Consider the following 14090-nt stretch of genomic DNA (forward strand, 5'->3'; position numbering starts at 1 on the left):
CCATGGATACCGCGAAATGGAAATCAAAGCGAAATGAAAACACGAAAATATCTCGCAGATGCATAGATGCACGGGGGCCAAACAAAAAAGTCACCCGAACTGTTCGGGTGCAATAACATTGACATTTAGAATGCGGACCGAGACCTGGGCCATTCATAATTGCAAAAATGCCATAAAGAGCGGCGAGAAAACACCAAACGAATCCGAAACCAAAACCAAAACCTAAGTCACAGATGCCAAAAACAAAACCAAGTCGCGGCACAGAAACTGCCAAACGAAATCGAAATTGAAATCGAACGCACTGAAAGTCCACAAATCCACTAACCTTGTGCCCCGCTTGGGCTATAAAAACTGCGTATCGATTTCGTTGCATAAAAAAAAAAAACATTAATATTTAATCGTCTTATCTTTCCATCGGGTTATTACAACGAGTATTTAAATAATATTTGTCATTCGAGTATTATATAAGAAAATTAATCTCATATATATTACAGAATATATATATATGTTTGTTATAATAGAGTATGTTCTAGAGAAAATAAAATTAAGATCCCTTTAAATGCAATAAGAATTTGGGAACTTAAGGAAAGAAGTCTCAAAAGTTTTATAATCAAAAAGAAAATCCTTTTTTAATATTTTACAAATTACAGTTTTGAAATTGTTATTAATTTTTTTGCCTTTATTCATATACATTTTTGGACTTTATAACATTTTGTAAAAAAGGTTAACAAAAGTTTTTTTATTTAATTATTATTTATAATCATTTTCTTAAGTGTAGGCGTTGTGGTCTTTTCGAAGGAATTGCAATTGGCAACGGAGTCGTTCGGGCCAGGCCAATTATAGCGCACTTGTCTGCGGACATAGAGTGGGGTCCAAATAGCCAAGGCTCCAAACAGCTGACTATGAGTGGGTGTGGGGTGACGTATGACGACAGGATTTTTGTTTTTTATTTCAGTGTGCCACATGTGGATGCCGCAAAGTGTATTGGGCAACGCGTTGTGTTTTACTTCTCATTTCCAGGCGCACGCATTTCTTAGATCTTGTATATTTTTTTTTTAACTTTTGTGATTGAATTCACAAAGAAGGTCATTAGTTAGTTCGTGGGTAATTAGAATACAAAACTAATTAGTAGTTAGTTGCTCTGATATATTCACAATAGGAAGTCTATTATTATTATTATTTATTATTTTGACTGGCTTTTTCCACTGGCGGCTCCTTTGGTTTACCGGCGTCTAGATAAAAACATTCGTACCATGAACGACTTTACCTTCAAGGTAATTCGCGAACGTCGAGCGATTCTGGAGCGAGCAAAGGCCGACGGCAGCTACCGACCAAGATCCGAGATACTATATGTTCCGAGATCCCTGATCTCCTGAGTTTCAAGCCCGAACGATGGATGGATGGTAAAGAAGATTTGCTTCCTTCGTCTGCATATATTCCATTCAGTGCGGGACCGAAGAACTGCATTGGTCAGAAGTTTGCAAACCTGCAAATGAAAACGCTGATTAGTTAGGTTATACGGACCTACGAACTTCTTCCCCTTGGAAAGGAACCTAACGCTACAAATACATGATACATACATATATATCATTGGCCTCAAGACAAGAAAATCTTAGAGAGGCAAAACTACAAATTTCGCTTTTAAGTATAGATATACCTGTGTGGAAGAGTAAAATTTAAAATAATGTCTAAGAGTTCAAAGCCTTCAATTGTTATTTATTTTTTATTTTTACTTCAATAATTGTTTATGTTTTAACTATACAAATATTTTCATCAAAAATTAAACACATTTATTCAGGATAAATACTATTTTATTGTTTTTCAATTAGAATCTAATTGCATCCTGTGTGCGATTTTTTTAGGTCTCTCCCTTTTTAGCATTCCATGACTCATCTGCAGTTTCCACTTAACACACTTCGTAGTCGAAGTTGTCACCCACATGTGCGAAATTTCCATAAGCCAATTGCAGAAACCTCAACCCAAACGAACCCAGCAAAACTACACAAGACCGACAGCCAGTAACGGCAATTTTTTTGTTTGTCACAACTCCAACATTAAAACATTCTTTAAAGCCGCTGGGCACGCTTCATTCCGCACACATACGACCACATAAAAGTCAGGCACAACAATCTCATCATAACTTAAACGTCACGTTGCTAAGAGGCATTAAAGTATTGGCTGCAGTGCCGTAAAAAAAAATAAAAGAAAAAATAGCAGGCGACACAGTGAACCAATGACTTCAAGTAATCAAAGAAAAACAAGAGGTAAAGTGCATTTTAAGAGTGTTCAATGCTGGTTTTAAGAGAGAAACTCGAATTGCCGGCGATTTGAGACCCGATCCGTGGTTTGAGCTTGAAAGCGAAATCAAATCGAAACCGAAAGCCAAGCCGAGCTGAGGTGAGCTTCGTGTTGGACTCTTTCAGAAGAATCGAAAAGAGAAGCTTTGGATTTTTGGCTTCTTCAGCCGAGGTTGTATCTTTCAGTAGGTTTTTTGGCAGCCGATCGCGCGGATGCGGCTAAAAACAAAGCGGGTTCAATAAATCTTCAAAAAATCCACTGCAAGTGTAAAGCGTGAGTTTTTCCTTTTGGGGGAAATATGGTCCTCAATTATTGCCAAAGCGTATGATTATTTGTGATTAGTTGAGTGATGTGTGATCAACCCCAAAAATGACTGTGTTTGACCAAACATAAAAACTTGCTACAATTAAAACTGAAATAAAAACAAAGAATCCTCCCACAATTATTACCGTGCTTAAAAATGCCCGACAAATACTTGCCAAACGAAATTTTTATGCAAATTAAGACGATAGTAATTACAGTGCAACAAGCCCAAATTGCCATGCGAAAAGCAAATCAAAGTCATTTTAATTAATTTTGAAGTTTGCACTTTTAATTAAAGAAAAAAAAATGGAAGCGAAAAAATAAAGTTGCAATCAACATTGATTAACATAACATGAATGTCGAGCACTCACATTCGCATATCCATAAGCATTCGCGGTTGCCCTGCAAATAATACAAAAAAATAAAAATCTCGACCGCATAGTGAATCCGAAAAGCGTGGAAAAGTGACAAAAGTGCGGTTCTCGTGTGAGCTGCGATCATCATCATCGAATGAGTGTTTGCTGGTGTGAAACACAAATCCGAAAATCTGGTAGCTGCATTAATTACAAATTTATTCAAATGAGCAAACAGGTGGAACGTAGACAAAGTGCAAACAAGAATTCACCGTCTGTCGTTTGATGATTGTGCAGATGCTGAGATCTCTTGTAGGCCTGATTGATGGAATAATTGCTCCGATGACAAGCAGATTTAGTATAAAGATTTAAATGCAGCTCATGCCTTAAGGCAAAAGAGAATAAATCCAATTATTGATGATTTCTAGACATGCGTAAATATCAACGAGATATTAGTGGTTAGGACAAGTCGAAGACTTTTTCAAAGATCTTCTTTCGAGGTGCTTAGAGTAGATTTTGGTTGGCAGAGCAGACTGTTCTGAGATCATACCCCGGTTGAGTGATCATAAGAGGTTGAAGATTAATGTTATGTTGGCAGAATAACCTTTCTAAGATTATTTCAAAGTTAACAAATTATCATAATTTTGATGGGAGAAGCTTTCTGACATCATTTCATTAGGAAATTAAAGATGATTATGATCTTGGTGAAGGAGGTTTTCTGTGTTTCGTTTTTTTTTTATATTTTTTTTTATCGTATAAAAACAAGAGTTTTTCCAAACTCATCTTAAAACAATTTAAAATTATAATATTCGAGATCGTTTGAAAGATAAAGATTTAGAATTGTAATTTGTAGCAAGATACTTACTTTTAGAACATTAAAGTCAGAAATACCTTTAACAACATTTATTATCTTTATTTACTTTGACGATAATTTGTCTAAACATTTAATATCGGTAGTAAACTTGGTATAATGATCGATATTTCCCAAGATGTTGCAAAACCTAAAAGTTGTATGAACACCAAGGACTATTACGAACAGAGTAGGTATTAACACAGTGGTTAATTATACGCTATAAAACATTTTTTTTGTATCAGACGTTAAGTCAATAAATACCATGATCATGATCAATAAGTGGTAGTAAATAAATTAAATGAGAATTCGCGAAACCATGACTGATCAGTTTTCGCGATCGCATAACAAAAGGAGCCATAGAATGTAATACAATGCAAAAGTAATTAAAGTTGGTTATGCGGTAATGAGCAGCCAGTTGAAAGAACGGGAGATTGTAAACATCTATGAATCAAAAGGCAATTAAACTGCAGACGTGCCTTTATCCACCCACGATCTGGCAAAATGTCAACAATGATCGATGGCTTAATCGCACAGAATCGGTGGAATCTATTGAGTCTGTTGCCATCTAATCAGCCCAGTCCACCTCGACCCAAACACGACCGTTCGCTGGTTGTCATAACCTCATAACCACCCAGCTCCTCTTGATCTTCTATTCTCCGTCAAATATGACTCAGAATTTAGTTGGTAGAACTGTAGCAAGTTGTATGCTCATGTAAGGCCATAATCGCAATGTCTAACTGCCATAATCCACCCGCTAACTGCTTCGGAAGGCAGCTGGCCTCAGGTTCGCATATAGATTCAGATTCAGAAACAGATTCATGCCCAGGCCCCGACTTCCAATCGCACTTGGACTGGTCAGAGTCACCAGCTCACCTCGCACGGAAAAAAACATTGCATGGCACGTACTCTGGCCGAGGCAAAATAAATCGAAAAGCATAAACAATTTATTTGTACAAAATAACTTTGAACTGTGCAGTTGCAGTTGCATTTGCTGTTTTGCTGCTGCAGATCTCCAAGTCACAAAATGACTTAACTTATAAGCTGGCATTTGCCAGTGGATGCTGCAATGTTTCAATGCAATTTACCTGACCAGGAATGCGGGCCATGCACTTGGAAAAAGCTGATTTCCCAATCCAAAACTCTTGCAAGCTCAGAGCGGTAAAATTCATTATTTGGAATGATTTTTTGAATTCGGCGTCTTACTTAATTTATTTAAATACTTAACTACTTCAGGCTAACAAAATTGGAAAAAATATTTTTCTTTTATTAATTGATATTATTACTATATTTTCGTATGCAAGTCAAATGACAGCAACTCTGATTTGGGAAAAAAGCAGTTGCATAAATATATTTATGAAAGCCTTAATAAATTCTAGTAAATGTTGGTCAAAATATTTTATTATAAGTATCTATTCTCTTACCAAAAGTTAAATTTAAGTCCTAATTAAAGTCCTACTCAGAGTATCTGGGAAAGTAAAGATGGCTAGTTACTTTGAAAAGCTCAAAAATGTTCAATAAATAATATTTAGAAAAATTCTAAGTGGTTCCGATTTTCTCAGTGCAATGCATGCTAGTTTCGTTCTCGTTCAACGTGTGAAATGGCCAACATCGGAGCAACTCAAACTAAACAACAAAATTATATAGTGTTGGGCAACCCATATATGTTCGACCGATTGAAGATTGCACTAGAGAGGGGTCTCGACTACAGTACTGGGCATTGAGGCATGCCATTGCCCAAAGGTGTTCTAATGGTTGGCCAAACGAACGATTGAACAATGCCTGGAAGTGCATTTCAGCCGCAGATACAGCCACTCAGATATCGAATGCAGTTCGAGTTACTAATTAGACAGGTTGCCAAAGATCTAGATAGGTGCGTGACCGAGAAACAAAACTGAGGTTGTAATTGAGAGGAGATCTTGGATCTACTAACCACCAAAAGTGCTCACTTTGTACCTAGATTACCCCATTTCCCACACAACTTGACATGCTCATCGGTCGTTATTGACGTCCCCTACTCCACATTAACCGCAGACATTTTCAGTGATCGTGCTCTTTGGTTACACCCATCAAAGTCTCAGTCTCGACCCTAAAACAAGGTTCTTCGCAGCACTACGTCAATTGCTGTTATGACCTTTCTGTCGATTGCTTACTTGGCTAGCATTTTCCTCCATTCAACTGACCTTAGCCAAATCTTTAAAGCCGCCAGCAAAACTCTTAATAACCTGGCCACAAAAACGAAAAGATTTTGCACACTTGAGAGGAGTTGCAGAGGCGAGAGTTGAGTGCCGGACTGCAGCTCATTAATCGAACAACGAACGGCAGAGCAGATGTATATACTGAAAAAAATATTACCAAACTTGGTAATTAAACGATTAAAAGATTTTACAGTGGAAACGATTAGGTTCTTGTTAATGAGGGGAATTTTAAAAACAAACATGCTCGTAAAAAACTGGTTTACACATTACACATATCATTAGACTTTATTTTAATTATTGACGGGTCGACTAAAAATACAAATTTGTGTACCTGTGTTAACAACTAAAATAGATATATGACCATTTTATAGATTGAATATTTTGCTGTCTGCTGCAGATTTAGCCGTAGTCTCCGCCTCTTTCGCTTCCCAACAAGAAGCCGCAACACTTGAGGTAGCATGGAAACTGAGCAACATGGTTTTTTTTGCAACTTGTCTGTAAGCAAGCACAGGCAGTCAGGCAGCAACGAAAACAAAAGTGAAAAGGTCACTAGCACCAGTTGGGCAGCAGTTGGAGCAAGAAGAGCAATCCCGACTGGAGTTGTCTGAGCCAAAACAAAAAAAATATGTACAAAACAAAACACTTCAGCACTCGACACTCAGCCAACTGTGGCCGCCAAGCTCAGGCGCCTTTTGATCATCGCCCTCGTAACGCCAATTCAGGGAAAAAGGGTATAAAGTTGTAGAAACACGAATACATAACACCGAGTGATGTCTTAAGTAAGGTAACTCCAATGAAATATACCGTGAACCCATACATTTTTAAAGGAATTGCGCTGCTTTAATGTTCCTCCCACGAAATATTATTATACCATTAACTTCTCTCATAAATTGCTTAAAGCTAAGATATAAACTTTGGAAAAGTTGTACAAGTCCATGTTAAATTTAATTTGATTCGATGAGTCGTTCAACTCTATTCTTCATAGTAGTTGATAAAAATTTTAAAATAACATTTTCAACAAGGTTACAATTGTAAATATTGTCTACAAATATTTCTCAATTGTTTGGTGAACACGAGAGCGGATTTGCCATATAAATTTGTGTATTTCATGGAAATTACCATTGAGTAAAAACATCTGTCGCTCGAAAATAAACAAAGCAAATACCATTTTATTTGACATTTTCCTGTTGCCTATTTCAAGCTTTGCATTGGTCCATTCCCATTTATAATAACCGCTCCCAGGGCATCTATTCTTCGTGTCAGTCAGATTCGCCAGCTTATTTCCAACTATTATTGCCGTTGTTTCGGTTGTTTCGCTTGCTCTTCGTTTTTCCGGCTAACAAGTTTTCAGTTGGCTTTTGTGTGTCTGCAACTTTATGCGAAGTTACTGCAGCAGAAGCAGCCACTTGCCGGCTTGTTGCTGGCGATCTCTTGCCCAATGCAATTCGCATTTCAATTTTTCTAAACTATTGGCCAATACATTTGGGGCTTCTCGTACGTATGCTCGTCGTATGTACGACCATAAGATTATTTATCGCTGCTGATGGCTTGGGAAAATCCAAACCAAATTACACCAACTTCAGCTGCTTCTTGATTCGCTGAAGATGCTGCGGTTTTTTTTTCAGGTGAATTAATGAAGCTTAATTGAAGCAGGAGATTGCAGATCGGCAATCTCTCGGGTTGGGTGACAACTTTCCACAGATTGTGGAAATGCCGAAATGCATATTGACAGGCACTTTCATTTTCATCTGCAATTCGATTGCCTTTCGGAAATTTGTGTTTTCCAGGAGAGAGGAGCAAAGCCCTAATCTGCCGAAGAGTCTCGGAAATCGGTTAGACAATAGCAATTACCCGCGCGTTATGTAACGGTGGCAAATACAAAAGGGACACTGAGAAAAAATGGAAAAAATTTCGGTTTAACTCCTAAACATAAACATTTTCAGACTAAATTTAATTGTATATAAAACAAGTGCAGCGATTTATTAATAATTTGTAGATTTAAATAAATATTTATAATACGATACGGATGGCTTTTCATTGGTATAAATTCTTAAGCCTTAACCCGAAAAAAAACAAATAAATTCATTGTTTACAGCAGACATTTACAATTTTTAAAATATTCAATCATATTTTTGCTTACATTTTTACCTCTTTTTCCTACAGCATTTGGCAATTGACATTTGGAAGGGGCCATTCGAAAGGTGAGCTCAGGTAATAATGGCTGAACAGAAGCAGCTGGAAGTAATTGCGAATGAAACCTCATCAGTCACCGGATTGAGACGTCAGCCCACCAAATATCCCCATGGCCTCAACATCACGGTGCAAACGATCGACGATGATATTGAGGGATCTCTGAAAGATCACAGTGACTACTCCCGCACCTCCGGCGAATCGTGCTGGAGCGAGACTCAGAAATACCACATTGGAATGCTGGGAAGTCCCGAAACGCTGGCCGAACTTCAAGTTCGTCGGTATAAGTATCCATTGACGGCTAATTATTATCTGAATGGCAAGTTGAACAGCCCAGAGAAGCCAACACCCTGGATGATGTTGGGCTATGCTCGACGCGCCTGCAGGTGGAAATATCTGCGATGGCCCATCATTTTTGTGGCCAGTGTTTTGCTGTTCTTCGGACTGATCACCTACTGCCTATGGCTTCACGATGTCAGTGTGGCTAGAGCTAAATTCCTACAGCGTCGCTATGAGGCAACTTTGACATCCACGAGTTCGAGTAGCAATGAAGCTTGGGATGAGGAAATCACCAGCACCACCGAAAGGGAACCCCAGGAAACCACACGACTCAAAGCGGTGGATGAGAGTGGGGAAAACACGGATTTGCCTGAAACTTATTTTGCGGAGGACGGCGATCCGGAGGACGGTGGTGATGGGGATTACGATGACACCTTGCTGCCGGCGGATAGTATTAGATTCACCTCCGGACATCAAAACAGCTTTGGAGTGCCCATCGAACAGGACAAGAGAATGCTGCAGTTGCTCAAAGACGTGAGTAATGAAAGAGGTTCAAATAAGAATAAATATTTTATTTAATCAAACTAATAAACAAATAATAACTAAGCTTATTATATAACTTTCTCTATTTAATTAAAAAGCACTTAGATAATGATATATAAAGTTCAATGTGATATCAATTAATTCTTGAGTGTTATCATACCCTTTAATGTGTGCAGGTTTTATTTTCTTCACAGCGCTTTGGGTTGGTAAAGAAACTCTGAATATATTTTCCATATTTCATTTTCCATACCCAAGCAAACATTTTGTGTACCATCTGGAATGTGTTTGTCACCTAATTATCACCTTTTTCCACTGTCCCTCCAGTTACTGCCCAAACCCCAGGCGACTCCTGCTGGCGATGAGCATCCTTTGACCCGGGTGTCCCCCACCCTACCGCCCCCCTCGGCGAACGGAGGACGACCCACGCAGGCAATGACCTTGACCACCCCCTCAACGACGAACAGCGGCTGTCAGTCGACGATGCTGCCCATGTGCCAGGGCGTGCTCGACTACGATCTGACCTCCAATCGAGAGGGAACAGCGCCGCGGGATGCGGCATCCATGGCAGCCTACGAGGAGCTCATCCGGTCCAACTGCTCGGCGAGGGCGGCGGAATTCGTTTGTGGCGCCCTGGAACCAGAGTGTCGGCCCCTGCACATCGGACAGCTGCCGCCCTGTCGTCGCATCTGCAAGGGTAAGAAATAATTAGTTTTGGACCTTTTTTCAATATACCAAAAATGCAAATTTACTTTGTTTATACACAAATAGCAAACGTTTTTAAAACTAAGTCCTTATTGTAAGAATAGTTTTGTTTTCTTACTTGCTTGATGTAAATTTACCCGTATATCTTCTCTTTTTATTAACAGTACTGATTACTCATTATAATCAATACCAAAATTGTGTTTGTTTAATCAATTTCCTATGCGTTAATTTTCTATTTAATTTTTTAGCCATTTTAGAGTCCTGTTCCATAGCGATTGCCAACTCGGATGTCCTGAGCGAACTCTTCGATTGTAGCCTATATCCCGATGCCCATGAGAGCCACAAATGCGAGGATCCCACAAGGAGGCGGGATTATTGCTATGGAAATGAGTTCCAATGCCATGATGGCAGTTGCATTCCCCAAAACTGGCAGTGTGACAAGATCAAGGATTGCCTAGGTGGCGAAGATGAGGATGAGCAATGTCTGGTTTGCGAACAGGACGAGTTCCGCTGTCGCTCGAATGAGAAATGCATCGCAGAAAACTTGCGTTGCGATCTGAACTTTGACTGTTTCGATGGGAGTGATGAGGAAGACTGCGATGACTACGGATCGGGGGACTTGGCGCCTTTCGATGAGGCCGAACTGAATGCCTTTCCAAGAGTCTTTTCCTACGCCAGTTTTCTATCACCAAATGAGACGAACGATAAGCTATATACCTATATCACTGCCGCAACCGATGAGGATGCGGGCACGGAAACCAAGTTCCAAATACATCAGGTGGCTGCTCCAGCTCCCCCGGTAAATTCGAGTGCTGAGGAACCCGTTGGCGGTCCCAAAGGTTTTGGTAAGTTAACAATTCCACAAATAACTAATTATACGAAATTCTTTTGACGCAGAGTAATTAGAATAACAAATATTTAAAAATATATAAATATTTTAACTTTATTTTTTTTGGACCACTTATATAAAAATTAAACCTTGCATTTTTTTCTTAGTGAACTTTCGAGACAGCAAGGAGATAATGATGACCAGCGATTCCGAGACAAAATTCAAATATTCGCAGAGAAATCGAACATCTGTTAAGTTCAGCATGGCAGCAACCACAACTCCGGCAACAAGAACGGCGAGTGCGATTCCAAGCTCGGCGTTGACTCAGCAGCGGGAAAGAGATAGAGCCACCAGCACCACTAGCACCACTAGTACTACCAGCACCACTTCAACCACAATTAATCCACCCACGACAATGCCCACGCCCACCGAAGTTGTGACAGCTCCAGGTGGTTGTCCTCCTGATGAACTTCGCTGTGTGAGTGGCAAGTGCATCACAGTCAGTCAATTATGCGATAAGGTAAGGAAGTCCTTCAAAATTATTATATTTAAATTTAATTAATTAAAACAGTTGAAAGAAAATATTTATAAAACATCGCCAGGCATATGGCTTGTGTATTCCTTTTTTTTAAGTTTATTTTTATTTTTAAATGTTAGGTACAGAATAGAGTTTAAAAACAAATATATTTTATTAACTTCTTCTAGCAAATCGATTGTCCCGATGCTGCTGATGAAATTATGTGCGTTTATCGGGAACGTCCAATTGGGAGGCGGCCCACTTCCACTACTTCCACCAGTTCAACCACAGAGCCACCGACAACAAGTACTCCAGCACCACCAGAAACAAGTACTGCAACAACCAATATTCCGGTGGCCAGTACAAGGCGTTCGTTGAGAACCATGCCCAATCGAAGTCGAAAGCCCAAGTCTTAGAGTGATGAATCTTGTACCTAATGATTATTTATATCTCTTTCTTATTTCTCTCCACTTGTATTTTCTTTCGCTCGCTATATGTATGATACATTATATATATGTAAATCTTTTTTAGTGCTTAAGTCGTTTAGTGATTAGAGTTGTTTAACTATTGTTATGTATGTGAAAATTGTATTTTTAGCAATGAATAAAGTTTAAGACGTGAGTAGCATTTATGTGAAGAATGGTATGGTTCGGTAATCTTAATTTTATTCATTTGCTATCAATCTTTTCTATCTTCTCACCAGCTAACCTTGTCAGGAGCATTAAAACAATCCAGAAAACTTATGATCTCCTTTGTTTTGTACTTTCGAAAGCCATAAACTGATATGGACAATGCTCCAACGAAATTCAAATAAAATCGACACAATTAAAGTCGGGACATTATTCCACACAACCTTGGTCTCTGGTCAGCACTGCCCACGCATTCAAAAGACCGAGACCATTTGGTTTGGGCAATTCAATTAACCAGTCCATTGTTATCGATTCGGTGGTGCATTGAATGCTACGGGGTTTATTATCTATATAAGTGTGAGCCCAGCTGACTGCAGTACACTCGGAAAAAAAAGGCGCACTTCTAAACTGATAAAAACAAAATTTGTTTTTATTTTTACTAACCAAAATTTTTTAAAATATATTTTTCTTATTTTATTATTTAGTTATTTTCAAACATCTGACCAGGAAAAAGGAACTATTAGGATATTTGCAATTCCATATATAGGACCAAAAACAATAGTTGTTTCGTGAAATCATTGAAATGTTTACACAAGAAGATTTTTTTAAGTGTAATACAGTTTGTGGTGGTTAGCTTCACAAACAAATTCTATTTTTATAATTCAGCTCCAAAATTCAGAGAGACAACAACTGGCGACAACACTTGTCAAGGCGGATTAAATTGCAGTCTATACCATTTAGACAACTTCTACCCGAAAACCAAACTCCAGTTTGAAACCCAAATCGCACAGGCGTTGACAGCCCATTTCTGTTGAAAATTTTTCGCTTAGGGGCTGATGTTGGCAGATTGCAAAATTCTCCGCCCAAAAATATCTGCACAACCACAAAAGTTAAATGCGCTTTGATTTCACCCCAGAATCCTACAAAAACCGATTGGCAAAAACAAGGGAAAACAATCCGAGAAGATTCGGGGCACTTTTCTGATTGATTGCCATCAAAAATCCGCTTTTGGCATAACGGCAAATGCGATTTGATTGCTGTCATTGTTCCAACCCGAAAGACTATTAATATATGTTTTCGGCACAATCCCTAATCCCAACATTGGGCAATTGGGCGAAGACGAAAAACCACCCGAAAAAAACTGCACGAAAAATAGGGATAAAAAAATGATATTTGATTTCCTGTATTTTACTACTTTTTTTGTTGGTCTGCTGCCATTTGATACGTTTCATACGCTTGTGACAGCTGTCAGGCATCTACATTTTCACCTTAATTAAGTGATATTAATCGTCTTTCCAATCTGAAACTTTCATCTCTAAACGATTTTGATGAAGAATAGGTGCGAAATTTTTTACAGGGCGCGTGCCGTAAAAACGCCCTAAAAACTATTATACCAACGGAATCTAAACCGATATTTAAAACCAGAAAAACTCATTCTCTTGACTGGCTTTAAAAGTTTTTTCACCTTGGCTCATAAAATGGAATGGACTGGCGTTAGACGGAGACCAAAGCCCCGAATGGACACGCATAATTTTCATGCCCTTTTGGGCTGTGGACCTTTTCCTCTCCTTGAGCCGGGTCACTGGCAATATTGTTAATGTAGTCTATCGAAATGGCCCCCATTTTGAGTGGGCCTACAGCCCAGGGCCGCAAGTGTGTTAAACTGTGTCTGTGTTTGTGGAAGCCAGCTCTAGACCATATGCGAGTATTAGAATGTCGAGCTATCTCTGCCCAGCGGGGTGGCCATCACATTAATTGAACATTTTTTAATTGAATTTTCGGTATTTTTATTTTGAGGAAGTGGGAAGCATTAAATATGTAAAATTCTGGTGAGCTTCGGCTTAGGTTCTTCCATAGCGATTTTTGAAAGGTCTAAAAATAATATGCTGTATATTTGAACTAAAAGCCTTGTTCCTACAAACAAAACAATAACAATCTTTAACAACACAGTACAAGATTTTTTTTATTGGAAAACTGAATACTGCATTGTATTTCACGAAAGAAATGTCACAGTGGGAGTTCGCAGATTGCAAGGGATTAAAAATGTAATAAAATGTTGCAATACGATTTTGTAATGCATCAGGGAACCCCGAGTGCAATGCACATCTTGCCAGCCCAAGATTACTATCTACCCGTATCCTTGAAGATCCTCGTAAGAGACTGACCCCAGTCGATCCTGCGACCCCAGAAGGGTTCTTCACCCCTCGAATAACCCGCGGGGAACCGTCTTTATGAGCACCCATAATTACTGGGCTCATTGCATCCGAGTTACGCTTGATCGTTTTCAAATTGCAAGCGGCGCACACTTCCGGCCCGGAATTGTGAACTAAGAAGTGAACTTCAAGGATCAGTTCAAGAAGTTGACATAATTGTGCCAGCAGCGAAATGGAAAGAGGACA

At 39.0% G+C, this 14090-nt stretch overlaps 1 protein-coding gene across 1 annotated transcript; it reads left to right on the forward strand.

The window, feature by feature from the left end:
* The first annotated feature begins 2467 nt into the window (after positions 1 to 2467).
* LOC108138316 lies at positions 2468 to 11683 on the forward strand. Its single transcript, XM_017260474.2, has 6 exons — positions 2468 to 2571; positions 8166 to 9005; positions 9339 to 9708; positions 9965 to 10561; positions 10713 to 11065; positions 11251 to 11683. Exons 2-6 carry the CDS (start codon positions 8220 to 8222, stop codon positions 11476 to 11478), a joined length of 2334 nt encoding a protein of 777 aa, XP_017115963.1. The 5' UTR covers positions 2468 to 2571; positions 8166 to 8219; the 3' UTR covers positions 11479 to 11683.
* Positions 11684 to 14090: the final 2407 nt, after the last annotated feature.

The sequence above is a fragment of the Drosophila elegans genome, unplaced genomic scaffold (genome assembly GCF_018152505.1).
Source record: "Drosophila elegans isolate 14027-0461.03 unplaced genomic scaffold, ASM1815250v1 contig_814, whole genome shotgun sequence".
NCBI classification, from domain to species: Eukaryota; Metazoa; Arthropoda; class Insecta; order Diptera; family Drosophilidae; genus Drosophila; species Drosophila elegans.

Bases quoted from the DNA above. Each gene is read 5' to 3' on its own strand.
- LOC108138316 (XM_017260474.2), top strand. From the start codon at position 8,220: ATGGCTGAACAGAAGCAGCTGGAAGTAATTGCGAATGAAACCTCATCA. The intron at 9,006-9,338 runs GTGAGTAATGAA...CTGTCCCTCCAG, and splicing joins TGCTGCAGTTGCTCAAAGAC to TTACTGCCCAAACCCCAGGC. The intron at 11,066-11,250 runs GTAAGGAAGTCC...AACTTCTTCTAG, and splicing joins TCAGTCAATTATGCGATAAG to CAAATCGATTGTCCCGATGC.